The sequence below is a fragment of the Impatiens glandulifera genome, chromosome 6 (genome assembly GCF_907164915.1).
Source record: "Impatiens glandulifera chromosome 6, dImpGla2.1, whole genome shotgun sequence".
In the NCBI taxonomy this organism is placed as follows: Eukaryota; Viridiplantae; Streptophyta; class Magnoliopsida; order Ericales; family Balsaminaceae; genus Impatiens; species Impatiens glandulifera.
In genome coordinates, this window is record NC_061867.1 from 25,043,081 (window position 1) to 25,057,458 (window position 14,378).

The 14,378-nt window shown below is 30.1% G+C and overlaps 1 protein-coding gene across 1 annotated transcript; it reads left to right on the forward strand.

The window, feature by feature from the left end:
* The first annotated feature begins 7,490 nt into the window (after positions 1-7,490).
* LOC124942470 (signal recognition particle 14 kDa protein-like) lies at positions 7,491-9,129 on the forward strand. The gene is made up of 4 exons (XM_047482984.1): positions 7,491-7,644; positions 7,967-8,060; positions 8,152-8,261; positions 8,717-9,129. Exons 1-4 carry the CDS (start codon positions 7,642-7,644, stop codon positions 8,873-8,875), a joined length of 366 nt encoding a protein of 121 aa, XP_047338940.1. The 5' UTR covers positions 7,491-7,641; the 3' UTR covers positions 8,876-9,129.
* Positions 9,130-14,378: the final 5,249 nt, after the last annotated feature.

The following is a 14,378-nucleotide window of genomic DNA, read 5'->3' on the forward strand; positions in this document are numbered from 1 at the left end:
TACAAGAAAATTTTGACAATAAAAAACAGAATTCGAAAATACATAAACATTCCTGATATCAATTGTGTCATATATTCAGAAGTTGAGGAAAGCATAAACCATTTATTTGGAGAATGCTCTTTTGTAATACAAATCTGGAGGAGTTATGCTATAAAAATGAACATCATCAACTTTTTAGGAACATGGGAAGAAATCTAAGAGTGGATGAAGAATAAAGCAAAAGGAAGATTCTTTTATGTAAGTATGCTCAAATACTACTTTGGAGTGGTAATCTACAATATATAGAAATAAATAAATTCAAGAACTCATAGTGGAAGAAGTAGAATTGCTGAAGATATTTGGAGAGATATATCTTCATATAGAAATTCACTCATTCAATCCTGGAGAGGAATCGAAAAGAATGAAGAGAATATAAAGCTCTACCAGATATGTGATATTTCGTTTGAGAAAGTCACAAGTATAATCAAAGTAAAAATTCTATAGGTGTCAATTGACTGTTGTTGATGTCTATAATTCAGTTCTTGTTTCATTGTTAAATCTAAAAATTATCTAGATGTGATCTTAAACTTTTGTATTTTTTCCCCTCTTTTAGGTTTTTTTAATGAAATGACACTAAGTTTTTTTCCAAAAATAAAATAAAATTATGGTGTCCTAAAACCAGAAAAGTTATAATTAGTCAAAATATTGTTTTTGATGAGACACATATGTTACATGCTACACCTCTTATGTCTTCTTGTGATCAGATTGAACAAAAATCTAACCCTTTTCGAGATAAAATTCAACAAAAATATAGCAAGTAGGTGGAGTTTTGGAGTATATCAGAATCTGAACTGCAACACTACCGTCAACTACACTAGAGTTGTCAAATACTTCACTACTTGTACCACACTATAATATTGCTGCAGATAATCCCATATCTGAAAGTAGACCTCCTTGAAAACTCGATGAAGAAGGTTATAGTCAAATTTCGGAGATTGATTTTACTAATGTGTTTTCTCCGGTTGTGAACCATATTTTAATTCAAGTATTATTTGGTATCGTGGCGATGCATATTTTGGATCTTGAGAAGTTAGATGTGAAGACTGTGTTTTTACATAGAGTTTTAGATGAAGACATTTATATGCATAAACTTAAAGGATTTATAGTCTTAAGAGAATATGACTATATTTGTTATTTAAATAAATTTCTTTGTGGTTTAAAAGAATCATCAATGTGGTGGTATAAAAGTTTTGACTCTTTAATGACCACTTATGACTTCAAGAGAAGTGATTTTGATAGTTTTGTCTACTTCAAAATTCTATATATGTTCAACAATTTTCATGCTAGTCCTATGAGTTCTCTATTTATAACTCACTTGAAACTCTCTTCAGTTACACCTTAGTCTGATGAGGATACCGATTATTTGTTACAAGCTCCATATTTCATTGCAATTGGTTCATATATGTATGCAATGGTTTGTACTCGATTAGATTTGACATATTCAGTAAATGCAGTTAACACTAGAAGATACATGATAAATTCAGGTAAAGAGTATTGGAGAGCAGTTTGGTGAATCTTACGTTATTTATGAAGTTTAATTGACATTCACTTACAGTTTGGGAGGACTAGAGATGAAGTTGTCAGTTATGTCGACTCTGATTATGTTGGCGATCTTGATAGAAGAAGTTGCTTACATGTTTTGTTTTTTGTATTAATGGTTGTGCGATTAGTTGGAAAGTTATTCTAGAAAGTATAGTCGCATTGTCTACTATAAAGGCAAAATAGATCGTCATTACAGAAGCTTGTAAATAAGCTATTTGTCTAAGAGGACTATTCAGGGAACTCAATAAGGATTTACAAATGATGACAATATTTTGTGATAGTCAAAATGATATTTTTTTGACAAAGCACATTTATGTGCGATATCATTATGTACGTGATGTGATTACTCGTGGTGATATCACTAGTAAAAAAATGAGTTTTAAGGAGAGAAAAAACCATCGAAGAAAGATAAAATGCATTCGGTGATAGTGTTCACCAAGGGCGATAAATGCTCTCACAATGTCTTGGTGATATAGTTGTCGGTGAAAGGGAAAAGAGTATCTACGAGGGTATATGTAGCTCTTGGAGATATTTAATTTATTTTACCGAGAGATATTGGCTCTCGGTGATAATAAACATTTCTAAAAAAAATATAATGTGAAATCTGAATAGTCCAAAAAATTACAGATCTGAGGTATTATTGATAAATTTGTCGGATACACACTCTTAAAAAACGCTTAGTAGAACATGCTCGCTCGCGGCGGAAGATTTGAAGGTATTATTGATAAATTCTCTAGATCTAAGTGATGGCTAAAGCAACATATGTAAAAGTAAATGAGAACAAACAAAAAAACAAAATCCACAGAGAGAGACAGACAGATCCAAGTAAATATATTACAGGCAGCGATTAACTTTTTCAATAAGTAAAGAAAAAGATACGAGTATTCAGAATAACAGACATTGTGAAAGCACAACAGGCGATATAGTGGAGTGAAAAAAGAGGCGTTTTGTTTTGTTAAACCTTTTGCAGAACGCGTCTCTGATAAGAAGAAAATAGAAAATGGATCTTTAGATTTGAAAGTGGAAAAGGATGAATCATACAAGTGGGTTTGTTACTTTGAGGGAATCTGGTGCGATCTCATATTGATTTATATGTCTTAGAACATCAGTAACAAGTGGGTTTGTAGATTTGAGGTAACCGGTTGTTCTTTTTGCAGATTTGAAGTGGAATTGTTATTTTTGCATATATGAGGTGAAGCCTCGACAATTTTCCTTGACGATGAACATTACGAACTAGATAATTCTTTGATGTTGTCGTTAGTCTCGTCAGAACGGATTGAATTCTTCAAATCTGTTCAAATTAGAGATATAGAAATATATTACATAAATTAAGAAGATAGAATAAAATATGACAAATGTAAAGGAAAAAGATTTGCAGATGAAAAGGAAGAAGAGAGAGAATAAGAGATGACATAATGTAGAGGAAGAAGATTTACAAAAGAAGAGAGAGAGAGAATAAGAGATGAAGAAAGATAGTTTTGGGCGACCCTAATTAGGGAAAAAATTTAACTTTACCGCGAGCAACCCTCTACTCTCGGCGATCATTCTCCGTATATGTGTATTTTTTACTAGTGTATTGATGTGAGCAAAATTATTATTGTTGATAATCCTGTTGATATGATGAGGAAGGCGCTCCCCATTGCTAAGTTTGAGCAATGCTCAAACTTAGTTGGTCTTGTTTGTTGAATCCCATAGGGCTTTTGAAAGAGGTGGTGACTATTATGGTTATTATCTATATTTTGAAGATCAATTTTTCTTTTGACATACTAGATCCATGTCAATGTAAAGATTGTTAGATTATGGTGACTCATATATGTTTTGATCGAGGCATAGGTTCGCAGTGTAATAAAGTAATGTGAAATAAAATAAAATTTTAACTGTTTGATATTGGGTCCATTAGGTTATGTGACTTATACATATATATAGTCTTAGTTAGAGTCTTATTTACAACAACAAACACATAATAGACATTATTCTTCTATCTCTTTAAATTGTAATCTTCTATTTTAACCATAATGGATTTTTTCTTCTCTTGCTCATGGTTTTTCCGTCTTGGATTTCCACGTAAATCTTGTGTTATTTATCGTGTTTTCTTGGTTAATATTTTATCTCTTCTTTATCTTGATTGGTCTCAAATTCATATCATATTTTTTCAACATAATTGTTGACATTTGTTAAAGCCATAAATTTAGATAGGTTGGTAGAACGTTTTGGTGGATTTAAAGAAACTTAGAGAATTAAATAGATTAGTAAAAAGTTTTGTGAATTGGTAGAATATGGAGGTTCTAATATCAAATGTTAGAATAATTTAAAAAGAGAGTTTAAGAGAAAATGATATTTTATTATTATTATTTTTTAATATTTTGTCTAGCATTACAAAGTATCTTAGGAATCAATATGAGGAGATGGTTCGCTCATATTTGAATGAGATAAAATCTAGAGAATTAATGTAATTAACCGATACAATTTTCTTGTAATATCTAATAAATATGGTGAACTTTACACCACATTAATTTTAACAAATATTATTAACAAAAACTACAAAATTTTCGTTAAGAATTTCCTTCACTTTTTTACTTAGTTCATCAACTTGAGATTAGAATTCATTAGAACTGGAGGGATTTGGAAGAAAGTATTCGGGGTCGCCAACATTTCCAACAGGCTTCAAATGGACTAATAGATTCTCCTCTCCCACTCCTTCTCTAGACTCTTAAATATTTTTCTTTCTTTTTCATATTCTCAACCTTTCTATATATTAGATAAAAGAATAGAGAAAAGAAAGAAAAAAAGAGTTGTATATATATAAATCATACTTGGTGTTGGAGGCCACGAGGAGTTTGAGAGATCTTAGAGAGGTTGATGGAAGTGATGAATAAGCCATTTTTCTTTCTGGGTTGTCCTTGATCCGCCACAAGAAAATGCAGAACACCACAATAGAGACAAACATTTTATAGTGATTAAAGAAAAAAAGAAAGAGGTGGGAGTATTATTAGGGTTAGTTATCCATCAAGAAAAAAAAAATAACAAATAAGGACGGTGATGCTTCACTTTTGTGTATAGGTGTTACTTTATGAGTGTGATACAGATAGTGCCTGGAGTGGTAGCATCGAATTAACCGTATTATTAGACGGTGAATTAATATATTTGTATAATATTCATATATCCAGTGATATAAGACTTATTTTAATATAGTCTTTTAAGTAAAAATTTAAGGTGATTTAGAATTTAATGTAAAAGAAAAATTCAAAATAAAGATAAATTTTGGAAGAATCATTTTTTTCCTAGAATATAAAATGTTTATCTTAAAAACTCTTTAAATTATTGTAATATTATATTACATATTTTAATATATTTAAAAATATAAAGGTTTATAAAGTAATAATTTTTTTTGGGTAAATCCTACGTAGTAGACTTGTTTAATATTAATATTTTTTTAAAATGGTCAGGTCCGGGTTTCTAAAGTATCCTTGTTTGGCGTTTATTTTCTCAAACTAACCTAGTTTGTTCATTCATTCCTAAACTAACCTAGTTTACTATTCAAACTCAGTTTTTTATTTATTTCTTTTTTTATATTTAAAATTCGTTATATATAAATTAAGTTATTTATAATTTGTAATATATTTTAAATTATTATTTATATTTTGATATATATTTTAAATTATTATTTTTATAAATTTGATTATTTATATTTTAATATATATATATATATATATATTTATATTTCAATTATTATTTATATAGTGTAAAAATATTAAATAATTCTAAAAAATAGTTGATAAATACTAATAAATTTAAAATATTTTAACCATAACAATATTATAATTAAATATTTATAAAAACGTTTTTAAATTTATCAATTATTTATTAAATATAATAACAAAATTATCATATTTCTATGGTTAAAATATGGTAATCTTATTATTATATTTAATTAAAAATGTTATTATATTTAATAAATAATTGATAATTAAAAACAATTTTTATGAATATTTAATTATTATATTGTTATGGTTAAAATATTTTTTATATTTATTTGTATTTATCAATTATTCATTATAATACTAAATGGAATATTTATTACATTATATAAATAATAATTGAAATATATATATATATATATATATATATTAAAATATAATATCAAATTTATAAAAAAATAATTAAATTTAAATTATATATCAAAATATAAATAATCAAATTTATAAAAAAAATAATAATTTAAAATATATATCAAAATATAAATAATTTAATTTATATAAATAATAATTTAAATTATTTATTAAAATATAAATAATTAAATTTATAAAAATAATAATTTAATATCAAAATATAAATAATTTAATTTATATAAATAATAATTTAAAATATATATCAAAATATAAATAATTTAGTTTATATATAATGAATTTTAAATATAAAAAAATGAGATTGAATAGTAAATTAGGTTAGTTTGGGAATAAATAAACAAATTAAGTTAGTTTGAGAAAATGAACACCAAATAAGATTATTTTGGGAATCTATTCGTCAAGCCCTATAATATTCTAATATATTAGATATTTTCTCTAGAAACAAAAATCTAAAAAATTGTGAAATTTCATCTTGCCTTCGATTTAGTAGTAGGCTGATCTGAATTAGATTTATCGTCTCACATTTTTTTTAATTCGTATAATACCCTCAACTTTTGGTTGTTTATCCCTGTCGATTGTTCTCGTGATCTTTTATTGAGTTTGTGTCCATCTTCCTCTTAATACTTTTGGTTGTTTATCCCTGTCGATTTGTTTATCCCTGTCGATTGTTCTCATGATCGTTTATTGAGTTTGTGTCCATCTTCCTCTTAATAGCAAAGAGAATGAAATTATCAAATCAAAGTTATTTCTCATTTATTCAATAATGAGTTATTTAAACTAACATTCTATTTGAATGATTTCTTATAAATATCATATATTATTTGTTATCACTTCATAATACATTTTCTGACATTATTTATTAACCCACGGACAATAACAATTTTTACTGCCACCCATAATATTTGGTCGAGATTTTTTCAATACCGTTAAATTAGTTTGTTAAGTATGTACTACTTTAATAACTTCATCACTCATTATGAAACTTACCATACAAAAAATTTGCAAGATTATTGAATCATGTTCAAAAGAGGTCTTGGATAAAAGATATATTTATTTATAACTAAATAAGATTGTAATTTTAACTTTTACAAATTTGATATATTATTTAATGTCTAACTCATTTAGCCGTTTTGAGTGTATAGACCATAGACATAAACGTTACATTGTATTCATTATAAATTAATTTTGAATAATTAACTCCTCTTTAAATAATCAGAATTAACTTTTTATAAAAAAGGAAAAAAATGTAACAGTCTCTAATTTCTTTTTTAAAGTATTACGATTTTAACAAGTTTATTTATGTAAACTTTAAATTAGTCATATTAAACTTTAAATTAGACATATTCTTATATTTTTAAATTTACTATTCTAATATTCAAATTATGATTTAGTATTTGTGATTAAGAAAGGTTCAACATCCTTAATGAGATTACAAAAACTATGGTAAATGTCATATCATGTACACCAGATCAATAAATTGATTTAAAAAATGTAATTTAAAAAAGTTTATTTAAATATTTTAAAACTTAGACATAAATAAAAAAAAATTATTCAATTCACACCCACAACGTATTTTAAATAGAATCGGGAGTGTATTTTATTCTCAATTTAACTTTTTAGGTTCAAAATAATATTAAAAATTTTCAAGGCCGAAAATAATAAAAAATAAAGTGTAAGGTAAAATATGCACAAATACTAAAAGTATGAAGCATAAATTTTGTTATAATTTCCGTCATGTAAATTCCTAGAACTAAATTTGCTCTAACCTAAATTTATGTTTAGGGGAGTAGAAATAAATCCTCTTTATTACTTCTTCGACTGTTCGTCTTCTATTGAATTTGCATATAAAGGCTTCGAACAAGAACAGTTTCGTTTTCCGGCGATTGGATTTAGGGTTTTTGGTTTGCAATTGTGATCGGTTTCTTTATTCGTCATGGTAAGTCTCTTCTCCCTGTCTTTGTCTTACGATTCATATAAAGGTATTGCAAGATTCATGTTGATCGATATCTCCAATTGAAGTTCCTGAATTCTGTTAGAACTCAGATTTACGATCTCTTAAGATTTTGTTTTTCTATCTGGGTAATCAAGCACAACTGATTATCCTTTGCTCGATTTTGAACTGGTTCTCTATATGAATTTAGGTTCAGTGATCTAGATTCCGACTTGTGTAGGGAATTATATCAAAATGACTATTCAGTTATGTATGTTCTTTATAAGACTTGAATGTATAACCCTTTTCTCTGTAAATCTGTCTTTAGGTTCTATTACAGCTAGATCCATTTCTCAATGAGCTTACCAGTATGTTTGAGCGTAGTACAGAGACAGGATCCGTTTGGGTTACTCTAAAGCGATGTGAGTTGATGACATGTTTGTGTTTTTGCTTCTTAAATTACTTTGTGCAATGTTGATTACATTTTGACTCTCTTTTCTTATGTTACTGAAGCATCTATGAAGTCAAAGGTGAAGAGGAATAAGATGTCCTCGGCTGGGGAAGACATAGAGTATAGATGCCTTGTCCGAGCAACTGATGGAAAAAAGACAATCTCCACCTCGGTAATGATTTGATCTAGTGTTCTTGTTAATATTGAGAGGTTTAGGCCTTTAGAGTTCCATATTGCAGTCATTACTGTTGCCATGAATTGCAATAAAATCATCTATAGTTGTGTGTTTGTTTACCCTGCAAACTCTTGAAAAGGTTTTTAGTTCAATTTGAGTCTAAGAAGACATAGATAACTGAGTAAATAATCGAGTGTCATGTGTTTAGAGCTTTGATATCATAGAAAGGTGTATTATCCTTAAAAGTGGAAAACTAAATTGTTATATTTTGATTTCCTAAATATAAGCAGAACATGTTTCTAACAAGGTACATTAATTTGTGTATTTGATGATGTATTTGTTGCCTGATTACAGATATTTTCCTTCACAATTGCTTGACATAACAGTGAACAGATTTTTAACTTGATTATTTCTTGGTTGTTGTTGCTAATCTAGTCGTGTAATAATTAAAGGTTGGAGCAAAGGATCATCAACGTTTCCAAGCGTCTTATGCCACAATTCTTAAGGCCCGGATGACTACATTGAAGAAGAGGGATAGGAAAGATAAGAGAAAGGCTGCCGATAGGGAAATCAAGCAAGAGAGCTCTAAGAAGCAGCAGTCTTCTACATGATTGTCACTTCTCCTTTGTTCATTTTCTTTTTCTTCTTACTTTTTTTTTTCAAATTGATGATGAGCAGAGATTTTTTCTTGATTTTCTTGGTTTATTGTCTTTTTATCATTTATAGAATCAGATGCTGCCCTGAGATACATTCTCAGCTTTTATTTGTTTGAAAAGAAAACTTAGTTTTGATATACACAATGTTTGAAGAGAATGTTATGGTTTTGAACAGCTTATATTTATAGTGAAATTTGTACTATGTTCAACTCATTTGGACACAAATTCTAGAATTGGGTTTTAACATTTTGTCATATTTGATATTAAAAAAATATGTTTACAAGGAATTTTTTTTGTTCAAATCTAATTCCATAATATTAAATGCATCTGTTCAAAACTATTGTATCAATTTTATATGTAAATTCATTTTTGTTAAGAAAAAGAGTGCAGTTAATACTTAATATGCTAAGTATTCTTATTTCTTTCTAAAATTGGTAAGAAGGTAAAAAAGTTATTTTTGTTATTTACCCTATAAGATAGGTGCATGTTTTCTTTTTTATTACTTAAATTTGAGATGTTATTTTATTTTGTTCGATCTCATATTATGTTTAGTCTGATTAAATTTTTATGTTTAGAATAATACTTCAACTTTTGATGGGTTGTTTTGCTTATACCCGTTAATTATTTGGTAGTCTTTCACGAGTTTGTGTACATCCTTCTCTTAGCAACAAAGGAGTGTTTAATAATATTTTTTTTTAAGTTATCTTTGATTTGGAGGTCATTTATCAAATGGCAAAACCTCATTAGATGGTTGTTTACCAACTACCGACAAAAACAAATTTAAACATTGTTTATAATTTTTGGTAGAGATTCTTTGGATACCTCATAATTGATTTGTTTGACTTAATCTACTTCTTTCCTCGTTATTATGAAACTCAAACGAATTCTTATTTTGAGTCCATTAAGAAATTTTAATTAAAATTGTTAGATCTTCTTAATTGAAATTTTAATTTTAAAATTATGTCAATATATTTTATATTTAGATTTTCATTTAGTTATTTTAGTTGTTTAGACTTATTTTGTATTATTTACAAATTAATAATTACATATTTAAACTAATGAGAAAGCTCTTTCATCAAAACAAAAAATATAAGAGTATTGTATGTTTTTGTTAGAACTATTATCAAATTGATAGAATAATTTTAAATCAAAACTGAATACTATATTTAATTATCTATAATCAAATGAATTCCAGAAAAAAAGTACTAACATACTATTGTTGTCCAAAGATGAATCAAACTCTAGTCCCAGCATAACCTACATCAAAATAACAAGGAAAATGAATAATATAAATCATCAATGGTTTATAATATAGAATTCTAGTTTCATTGCTTTCTTCTGTTATGTCATCGAAGATTTAAAAAACGACAAACGGTCTATCCGTGCTCCGTTTTGTTCCCTCTATCCTTTTGATGGCTGGGGTAAGATGAAGGTACAAACTCTGTCTTCCACATTCGTTCAGATCGGCTCACTATTTAACTCATTTAAAAATAAAACATAGTTTTTTTTTTAATTCCCAAAATAAGTTTTAATTTTTTTAATTAATTAATTTTTTTATATTTAAATTCATTATATATATATATATATTTACATTATTATTTTTATAAAATTAATTATTTATATTTTGATAAATATATTTAAATTATTATTTTTTTATAAATTAAATTATTTACATTTTGATATATATTTTAAATTATTATTTTTATCAATTTGATTATTTATATTTCAATATATATATATATATATTTATATTTATATTTCAATTATTATTTATATCCTCATAAATAATTAATAAATACTAATAAATTTAAAATATCTTAGCAATAACAATACAATCATATCTTTAAATTATTTAAAATTTTACTCCAGATATCGTTGGATACATTTCGTATGACCTTATTGGCAACACCTTTCACAAATGATGCCCTTTCGTGAATTATTCATTCACTACGAATACGCTGGCTTTGACTAGTTTTTATTTATTTATTTTTTAAATTTTCATTGAAAACAAGATTAACATATTTCTCCAAATCATGTGCTACTAAGTACGTCCAATCATTAATGCTGAATTTTATGTTATCGGGTTAATTTATGAACAATTTTAGCTTCTATTTTTATCATTGATTCTTAAATAGTCAATTTCGTTATATTTTAACTTTGTTTAATAACACTTTGAATGATCGTGTTTTTATAATGTTTTTTGTCACTATGTTCAAACAATTCTCATTTATATAATATTGGTCAAGTGGTAGATGTAACCTTCTACCGAGGAATCATCAGCTCACTTCTCTATCTAATAGCAAGCCGACCGGACATTCTGTTCGCAGTCGGAGTATGCGGAAGATTCCAAGCCAACCCAAAACAATCACATTATACCGCGGCTAAAAGGATTCTGAAATATCTGAAAGAGACTCAAGACATGGGACTATGGTATCCAAAAGATTCAAGTTTCAATCTAATAAGTTACTCTGATGCAGACTATGCAGACTGCAAAATTGACCGAAAGAGCACAAGCAGAACATGCCAGTTTCTGGGAGACCGGCTCGTTTCTTGGTATAGTAAAAAGCAAACCTCAGTTGCCACTTCAACCGCAGAGACAAAGTATCTAGCAGCCGGAAGCTGCTGTGCTCAACTCCTCTAGATCCAACAGCAACTAAGGGACTTCAATGTAAATGCCGAAGAATCTCCAATCTTTTGTGACAACACTAGTGCAATAGCGATCACATACAATCCAGTGTTGCACTCAAGAACGAAGCATATTGCCATCAGACACGACTTCATCCGGGAACACGTTCAGCAGAAACACATCCGGCTGGAGTACGTCTCAACCGAACAACAAGTGGCTGACATTTTCACCAAGCCGCTACAGGAAACTAATTTCTCTTATTTCAGAAATATCTTGGGACTTACTGATAGTAAACAACTTATACCTTAAGTGCTATTAATGTTTTCCAAAAATTTAAACCTTATGAAAAACCGGGGCATGTGCTCAGGGAGAAGCTCTCGCTTCTCAAGCCATACCTCAATAGGAAATTAAACACTTAGGGATGCTAACCGGAAAGATGTCTCCGATTAAGCTTGAAAAATTCACACTGCCAAATCACATGTAAATATATTGGGTGGTTCAAATGACTTGGTAAAACAGGCAGCTTATTCTCTAAGTTGAACAAATGTCGGCTCAACTCGACATTTCTTCACACCGAAATAAGCTATCTCGATAAAACTAGTCATGGAAAACTAACCGATAAAATGCATCATGATCTCGGTAACTGCATTTATCCAGCTATCTTGGGACAGCTGACCGCTGTTTTCATGCATGCTTTGATGATTATACCTATGAAAAATTAAAACAGTCTATACCTCAATCAAAGTGACGACACATGTCTATCACTGAAAGAGGAAGACTAACATCTCTTCCATATTTTTAAAACCATTATGAATATCTTTTGTCATCATTACTATTTCCTTGGAAACACACATTATACACTTGCACAAGTTAACCTCACAATAATTACGAAAATGACATCTCTAAGCATGCTTACCATCGGCTGGCTGTATAAGTAGCTAATCTAATCCAACTTCAAAACACTATTCAAAACACTATTCATCACAAGAAATCTATCTAAGCAACAAAGATGTCTTGCTCTCTCTCCAAAAAGGCTCTCTTAGCCGATTTCGAATCGGTAGCTAACTCTGAGGACAATGAAGTCTGATGCATTTTCGGAGCTCTTGAGAGCACCGGTCTGAGGAGGTTCTTAGAGAACCGATATGCCATTAACTACTCCTTAGTTAATGAGTTCTTCGATACAACAGGGGTGATACATCTAGAAGTCATCTTTGCTCAAAACCATGGAAAATCATTCCTTTTCAGTTCGACAGATTTCGCAAATTTTAGCGAGCTGCCAACTGAAGGTGTCATCGACTTGATCTACTCCCCCGTGTTCATCGAAGAGATGAGACACCACTTCTCCGGCTCCTTGACCCCGGTTAACACCTGGGGACCTAAGAGTTTAATCGCTAACGAATACCAGGTTCTTAGAGAGATATTGAGTAAGTCCATCACGGCCAGGGACAAGTCCCAAACCTACACCCAACGCATCTTTGAGATGATGACGGCCATCACCGAAGGAACAAGGGTGAACTGATCGAGGATCATCTTCGACAACCTAAAGGAGCTGATTCTCTCCAACAAAACAAGCTACGCTCCGCAGCTGAGCGGTTTATTCAACCATTTCAACAACTATCATGGTACGGGTATCATTCTCCACCCGAACCAGTTGTTGACAAAGGAGCGGATTTAGGAGATGATCGACAGATGGGACACGGCAAAGGCCAAGAAGACTCCAATAGTCGGGCCATCCCACTATTAATCTTCCTTTGATTCCTAACCGACTAATGATGAACTCTTTTCGCTTCTTTTTATTTTCCATTACCGAACCGGTAATTTTGTTGTACTACCGGTTCGGTACAACATCCTTCTTTTAATGACAAACATTTCTTTCCCTTTTCGGCTCAATCTTAGGACATAAAAATCTTACACTCTGAAAAATATCCTAAAACGAATAATTTTAAATCCACATTGGGAACAAACATACTCATTAACCAAAAGGCGTGCCTAGTCCGGATAGGCCAATTAGCCTACATCGTACAATTCCAAAAAGGTTTTTCTCGTGAAAAGGCATTAAACATTTAATGCATTTATTGACAATACATAAATGGTCAAAATTTTCAAAATATCCTCATTGAATGCCTCATAACCGCCCGCACTATATAAGGACTTCATTCTCCTTCAAGCAAATCACACTTTGAAAGCATCTCGCCCTCTCTACATCCTGAACTTTCATCTCTCAAAATGAATGCTGAACTCCGAAACTCCATCATCGTTGACTTCGAATTTGTTCTCAACACTAGACTTAGCAATGTTCTGGTCGAACCTTGGATCTATTCCGGTTTACAAACATTCCTTGAAGGATCGGACACCATCCTCGAAGAGGAGGTGCACGAATTTTTCAATAATGCACAGGTGAGAGAAGATGGCAGCATCACCACCTACATTGATTGCGAGTTCTACCGGCTCACTGAAGAGTCGTTCGCAAATCTCTTCAACCTACCAACTGAAGGGTTTTCTAACTTTCCTACTCCTCCCGTTGAAGCGAATGAACGCTACGCACACATCTTCTCCGGTAACAGACATAAGGTTTGATGCTGCGGTCTGAAAGATGACCTAGCCCCTCATTTCCAAATCCTCCAGGACTTGATCCAGCGATCAATCCTAGGACCAATGACGAATCAGAATTACACTCGGCAAGTGAGTGACATCATGATCGCAATCACAAACTTCTCACCCATAAATTGGTCCACCTTCATCTTCAACAACCTGAAGGAGCATATCACGGCTCCTAGGAGAAGAATCGGCTTCGCTCCCCAAATCACTTGGTACATTCGTACCGTCATTCCA